Below are 7,464 nucleotides of genomic sequence, written 5' to 3'. Positions count from 1 at the left end.
ACTCCAAAATCTTATGGAAGGCCTTCCAAGAAGAGTGGAGGCAGGGGCAATTCTATATTAAATACATGTATTTGAATACAATGTCACTACAGTCCCTGTTGGTGTAATGGTCAGTCAGCAGAACACTGTTGTCCATAGGGCAGGTCCACTGAGCCAATGATTTCAATCTTGATATTCACTCCATACAACAAGAACACAAGAGACTGATAGATTCAAGTATGTTTGGTTTATTTTCCAATAAAGAAAAATTAGTGTCACCAAAAATGATGGTGAAGATAAAATAACGAGAAAGCCTCTGACATCTTCGAATAATTTCTGTGTTGTCTTCTTTTCACTGAAGCTGCAAAAATCGCACAAAGAACGGGTGACATGAGGATCTCTGAAAACCACAAAGTCTCACATGAAATAACTGTTTACTTCTTTAAAAAAAAGCCCTTAAAAGACACAGACACATGCCTGGATGATCTGAACAGTGACAAAAAAGGGTCTCTATTTCTTTTTCAGAACAATGTTTCACAAACAGGAACAGGCCACTCAGGTTTTTTTTTTTTTTTTGCACCGGTAACGACAACATAAAAAACGTAGACTTGTTGGTCACATTAGAGTTAGGTTAGAAAAGTATACTTATGTTTGGTACATACAGTATATAAAATGAAATGTCACACAGGTATTTACAGAACATACATGAAGCCACCACACTTACACTGTTACACTTTTAATAAAAAATAATAATTTACAGTACATGAGACAAATGTGTTATCCAGAGTCATTAACACTCAACTAAACAGAGAAAACATCACTTCTTTAAATAGAAAAATGTCACGCCACTCTTTTGAACTCACTGTGCAAATTCTTTTCACCGACTCTGTCTTGTTGAAACATCTTATGTACACTGTAAAGAAATGCCTTTAGCCTCTGCCTGCATCTGATAGAAAATCTATATTTGATAAGGAGTGCATACTTTAGAGCGAAGTGCAAACAAATTGCTTCTCATGTTGTGCATTAAACCTCTGAGTTTTTGGTGGTTCTTAACGTTTCTTTAAGCAGCAATAACCTTGTAGTAAAATATCTGATAGAAATTCTTTTATAGGCTATTTTCTATTTCTTTAGAGTCTAAAATTGAACCCACAGTTTGAATGGCCAGTGATATTGCTTTGATCTATTTACAGCTTAAGTAGGATAACATTTCCTGTAGTGCAGTCTCCTTAAACATCAGCTTATCTTCACTTGATCCCTGTCGGAGGCGAGGAGGCGGCTGACAGCAGAGACGAAAGTGTTCAACTCTGGCTGAAGAGGAGTGAGGTCAGCCTGGCTAGCTGCTAAGTAACAGGCAGAGAGGCGGATGAACACAATCCATCCTCTGCTACCAGGCACTTTGTTCTCTGTGGTCCCACGATTTAAGACATCTGAAAGCCGAGCACTCGTCACGCCTTTGCTCGACGCCTCCTCCACAGTTCACTATGTCGATCTCCGTGATCAGGCGTCAGAGATGCAGTTCTGGATCTTGTCCATCCACAACTGAGCGCTGGGTGCGTCTGAGGCGCAGAAGTTGTAGACTCGCTTACTTGTCTTCAGCTAGAGAAAAATCAGAAAACAAACATTAAAATGGTAAATGGACTTGAGCTTGTCACACTTACCCATTCACACATGGATGTGGAGGCTGCTACACAAAAGTGTTCATTACTAGTAACTAATGCCATTTGTGCATTTTCACCATCACCGATGGTCAAAAAGCATCTGGTTCTTTTTTACTCGTACTCTAATCTCAAAATGCTCCAAGAAAGTTTAGTTTACATTCTACAAAAAAATCGACTTGCATTTTTTTTTTCTTTTGTCACAGTCTTTTCTTACTATCAGCACGAAACATTTATGTAACTGTGTGTTTTATGTAACTGGTTAGAAATTGAAGATGTGATAGGTCTTAAAATGTATGAGGAGGATCTTTAAAAGGACCATTAAAAGTATTAAATCAAATGTCCAACACCCTGTTAGTACTAACAGCATGGTTTTTTGTATTTCAAAGGCCTAACGGGAAGAACAGCATCTAGTAAACCTAATGATGTTTTAGAACACTATCAGATCATTAAAAACCATTGTAAATAGCTGTTGTGTAACCCTGCATAAAACAATGAGTTGTTTAAAGTACACATTACAGAGGCTCTTGAGTGATTTTGGCTGATTTTGCCTCTGAAGTGGTTGCTTGGAGTAGCTCAAAGGATGTTGGTTATTTTGGTTACATAAAGGAGGATTCTTGTGAGACAAAGCAACCAAGAATCAAAGAAAACAAAGATCTACTTTCTCATTTTTGAGATTTTACGAGCATGTTAATAAATCTCACCACTTTTTCTTCCGTGATTAAGATGGAAATAATAACCTGCTGATGCATACTAATCTAAAAAATAAAGTAAATGACAGGGGTGAAGCATTCAGTTAGCTAGTTTTTCTCATGACAAACCCTTCTCTGCTATGCAGAAGGAAGTCTCTGTTTCCTTTTTGCTAGAAAACAATATTCAAAAATAAAAGCAGATAACAAAAGCTATAAAAAGCATCCAAAATCCCCACATTCCTAATGATTAAGGATGTGTTTTCAATTAACTTGTGAAACACAGACACTGCAAACAAAACAACTTAATATGTGAAATATGGCTGCAGAGGAACACATGCTCTGCTTGGGGGCAGATTGTGAACATTTTTTTGCATGAAAGCTGTGATTTGAAACTTAAGATGATTTCCCTCTCATTCATATTGACACATTTAATTCATCAAAATTAATTCCATACTTCCAACCAAAACATGGACATTTTTCAAACAACAACATGACACAGCTGTTCACAGGCACTCACGTCAAAGAAAGCCTTTTCACTGATGTGTTTGGGAGCTCCGATTGTAGGGGCGGCGATCACCACCGACTCCACCTCTGCCAGGTCAATGTGGCCTCTGCAGTTGGTGTCCTCGCCAGTGTCGTAGTACCTCAGCTGAGAGGAAACAAACGTTAACCATCAGACTGTCACTCAGACCACTGTTTGGTGTTTCTGAAGCATGAGTGTGGTAAAACTTGCTTACCTGGTGTTTGGTGATATCCAAAACGAACCAGCGAGGTTTCCAACCTTTCAGCAGCGCACCACGTTTATACAGGATTCCCTCATAAGACCTGAAAAACAACACACTGTGAGCTACAAGAGGGTTAAGATCAGGGGTGTCCAAACTTTTAACTCAAGGACCACACAGATAAAATTTAAGGACAACTGGGCCGCTTTGATCTATAGTGTATTAAGGTTTGTAAAACCAGTCCAGGATGGATGAAGGTATGCTTCATATTTGAATATGCCTCTAGAAAAACAGCTTACATCACAGATTTCCATTAAGGGCTGACAAGGCAAAAAGCCTGCCAAGGCATTATCAGTACAGTAACCACCACTGATTGGCCTTAAAAGATGGCTTCAGTAACTAAGAGACTAACTCTACTCAGGCTTCATTCCACTCTTTTTACAGCCTATGAGTTTGACTGAGTTTGTCTGTTAACATGGAGGAGGCTGAGCTGATATAATATACTGCAGCCAGTAAGCTGGGGAAGCTCTAAACATTTTGGCTTCACCTTCAGGGAGCTGTTGTGTCATCCATTTTTTTTAACCTGGTACACCCGACAGACTGTTTATATCTCCATATCTCCACTGAATAGGATTTATTTCACATTCATCTGGGAAACCTCCCATTCTCAGTAGGTTATTGGATGAAAGTTCTGTCAGTCACATTCATTACAGGCAAATCAGAGTGATGAGACAAAATGAGATGATGATGAGACAAACTGGAGCTGCCTTAGGTTATGAATGATGGAGCTTGTTGGTGGATAAAACTCGTGCTGAAGCCAGTCAGAAGAAGTGCAAAAACATCTTCTCTGCTAAGAGAAGCTTTGCTCTTTTGCTCTTGTTTTAACAAAGAAATATGACCCAGTTCTGATAAAACTGCCACTATACTATAGCTACATCTGAGCTAATCACTACATGGGAAACACCCATTGTGCATACCAGCTTACAGTCCAACTAAACCCTTAACTATTACAAACTCATGCCAAAGCAGGTTGGGAGTGAAGCAAAAACATCTTTTCCAGAATGAAAATCTTTTAGTGCTGCTCTTTTCTCCTTAAAGGAATTTGGTCCACTTCTGATAAAACTGCCGACATACTACAGCTACATCCAAGCTAATCGCTACATCAGCAGCAGATTTTGCTATTCGCTTCCAGTACAGCTAAACCCTGCCTGAAGCTCCCTCCTCGTTCTCCTCACATGACCCTAATTGGTTTGGTCTCTTCTCAGAGTGGGTGCAACTGTTTCAGACTGGAGCATTGCAAGATGGAATTTTCCAGATGACAAACATGCAAACTAGCCAATTCATCTGCTTTTGTAAGGTTTCCATCTTTTAATGGAGTGTAGGATTTAGACTGGATGTCTCTGCCATGTTAGTTTCAAATGACCCAACTAAAATACAGTGCGTTCAAAAACAACCCTAAATTTTATGTATTTATACACCGCTTTCCACATTATTAAGCAAATGACATTTTTCTCTTATTTTCCTAAATAGTAATGCAAATGACAGTCTGAGTATTTTTCAAGCCATCAGCTGTTAGAGCATAATTCAAATTTTTTTGAACAAACTTCATAATGACAAACATTGTTTTTTTTTAAATAAAAACCTCAAAATGCTCTTTTCCACATGTTCCACATTATTAAGCAGGCCACAGGTTTCAGCAATATGGGAAAGAAAAAGGATCTCTCTGCTGCCAAAAAGTGTCAAATAGTGTAATGCCTTGAACAAGGAATGAAAACATAAAATATTTCATGAAAAATTAATCGTGAAGGAATTTGTGGCCGATTCAGAGCACAGACCGGTTTGGGTAGATAAAGGCATAATGAGGAAGGTTTCTGACAGACAAATACGTCAGATTAAGAAAGCAGATGCTAAAATGCCATTACAAAGTGGCAAACAGGTATTTGAAGCTGCTTGTGCCTCTGGAGTCCCACCAACCTCAAGGTGTAGGGTCCTCCAGAGGCTTGCAGTCATGCATAAACCTACTGTTCAGCCACTCCTAACCAATGCTCACAAGCAGAAATGGTTGCAGTGGCCCAGAAACACATGAAGACTCATTTTCAAACAGTCTTGTTGACTGGTGAGTGCTGTGCAACCCTGGATGGTCCAGATGGAGGAGTAGTGTATGGTTGGTGGATGGCCACCATGTCCCAACAAGGCTGAGACATCAGCAAGGAGGAGGCGGAGTCATGTTTTGGGCCGGATTCATGAGGAGAGAGCTGGTAGGCCCCTTTAGGGTCCCTGAAGGTGTGAAAATGACCTCGGCAAAGTATATTGAGTTTCTGACTGACCACTTTCTTTCATGGTTAAAATAAAGAGCAGTTCCTTCTGTAGCAAAATTTTCTTCATGCATGACAATGCTCCATCTCATGCTGCAAAGAATCCCTCTGTGTCATTGGCTGCTATGGGCATAAAAGGAGAGAAACTCATGGTGTGGCCCCCATCCTCTCCTGACCTCAACCCTAATGAGAACCTTTGGAGCATCCTCAAGCTAAAGATCTATGAGGGTGGGAGGCAGTTCAGATCAAAACAGCAGCTCTGGGAGGATATTCTGACATCCTGCAAAGAAATTCAAGCAGAAACTCTACAAAAACTCACAAGTTCAATGGATGCAAGAATTGTGAAGGTGATATCAAAGAAGGTCTCCTATGTTAACATGTAACTTGGCCTGTTAAGATATTTTTGATTGAAATAGCTTTTGATTTCAGTAAATATGACTTCCTAATGCTGTAAATTCAAAAAATAACCATTTTCAGTTCTTTACAACCTATAAAATTTTTAAAAACTCTGTTGTGCTTAATAATGTGGAAAAGTGCATTTTGAGGTTTTTATTTTTTTAAAAATAGTGGTTATCATTATGAAGTTTGTTCAAAAACATATGAATTATGCTCTAACGGCTGATGACTTGAAAAATACTCAGACTGTCATTTGCATTATTTTTAAGAAAATAAGAGAAAAATGTCATTTGCTTAATAATGTGAAAAGCAGTGTAATTTTGATTCATTATTCTTGTTTTAAATAACAGCTTAAATGGAGCTTATCGCATCAATTTCAGCAAAGTAAGACAAACTGGCAAACAAAAACCTGCCTGGCCTATATATTCATATGTTCAAGAACAACTCTTGTGCTATCTGTACATTGTGTTCCCTTATGTGTAAAGAGGTCAGAGCAGGGATAGTTGTGTAACTCCGTGATAGTAAAGACCAGAATATTTTACATATCTTCTGTCAAAGGTCACTTACAGAGAATTCAACTTTTGTACTTTGGCATGCTTGCTGCTCTGGAAACCATTTACATGCTAAATATCTAAATCATCAGCCTCAACCCAACACAACCTTCTTAAAAACAGAAATGTGTATTGTTATTTGACTGTGGTGTGGAGAGGGAAAGTGTGAAGCTGGTTAACATTTGTGATAATTTAGAGGATTATGTATAATAGCTCACACAGATAGAATGAAACACAGATGTTGGTGCATTCAGCGGTCTTACACTTAAAATATTGTTGAAGTTAGGGTTTTTCTTTTTTAAGACTCATTTTTAGACTTTATGCTTTTATTTTGAGAGGCCAGAGCAGGAAATGAGGGCGAGAGAGTGGGGAATGATGTGGGGGAAAGTAGCTGCAGGTCAGACTTGAACCCTGGCTGCTTCTTAAGAGGACTATAAACTTTGTACATGAGGCTTGACCTAAATTACTAGGCCACTGACGCCCCCAAGTTCATTGTGTCTGATACCCAGCATCATCTGTTGAACTTTTGCCTGTCAAAACATGACTTGGAATATGAGACATGGAGAGCACGTAGAGAATAAAGTCAAAAAACATAACATACATTGAGTAGATTTATATCGCTGTTTATCTAACTTAGAGAACTTAGAGGGAAATCTCCAGACATCAGTGCCAAGAGACTGTACTTTAACCTTTGGGTAATTGTAAAATTACACGCGCCGAGTTTAGTAGAGAGCAGACAATCCTCACAAACATGACACACAGCATACCTCAGCCCTGACTCATCTTCTAGAGACTGGTCAAGCCAATCTGCAGCAGTTTCAACTGAATAAAATGTGGGTTCTTATTTGTTCCAGGGACTCAGGAAGTTCAAACCCACCTGTTCTCCTCACTCTTTGGGGTGAACTGGTTGTAAAGTGTTGCAGCTCGGCGGTTGATCCCATTGGCTGTGGTGGTGCTGCGGTCTTCACCCAGCCCGCTGTCTGGCAGGTGCAGCATGGAGCGCCGCTGGAAAGCCTGGAGGCTGGACGTGGGAATAAGGCCTGAGATTGACAACGACTGTTTACGGAGCTGCAAACACACAAGATAATAAGAGATTTAAAGAGAGACTAACAGAAAGAACAGCTTCACACATATTAGTTTTTTAGCATTACTCT

At 39.4% G+C, this 7,464-nt stretch overlaps 1 protein-coding gene across 4 annotated transcripts in view; it reads right to left on the bottom strand.

Moving 5' to 3' along the window:
• Positions 1-207: 207 nt before the first annotated feature.
• The window catches only part of sbf2 (SET binding factor 2), a 132,578-nt gene continuing 125,321 nt past the window's right edge, over positions 208-7,464 (bottom strand). For all 4 annotated transcript variants that reach the window (XM_041790842.1, XM_041790816.1, XM_041790825.1 and 1 more), the window contains 4 exons: positions 7,188-7,378; positions 3,064-3,151; positions 2,844-2,975; positions 208-1,575 (listed from right to left, as the gene is read on the bottom strand). In XM_041790842.1, coding sequence (XP_041646776.1) covers positions 1,477-1,575; positions 2,844-2,975; positions 3,064-3,151; positions 7,188-7,378 — 510 coding nt within the window. In that variant the 3' untranslated portion in view covers positions 208-1,476. The remainder of the gene's footprint in view (positions 1,576-2,843; positions 2,976-3,063; positions 3,152-7,187; positions 7,379-7,464) is intronic.

The sequence above is a fragment of the Cheilinus undulatus genome, linkage group 1 (assembly GCF_018320785.1).
Source record: "Cheilinus undulatus linkage group 1, ASM1832078v1, whole genome shotgun sequence".
NCBI lineage: Eukaryota > Metazoa > Chordata > Actinopteri > Labriformes > Labridae > Cheilinus > Cheilinus undulatus.
This window is presented reverse-complemented; position numbering and strand designations above follow the sequence as displayed.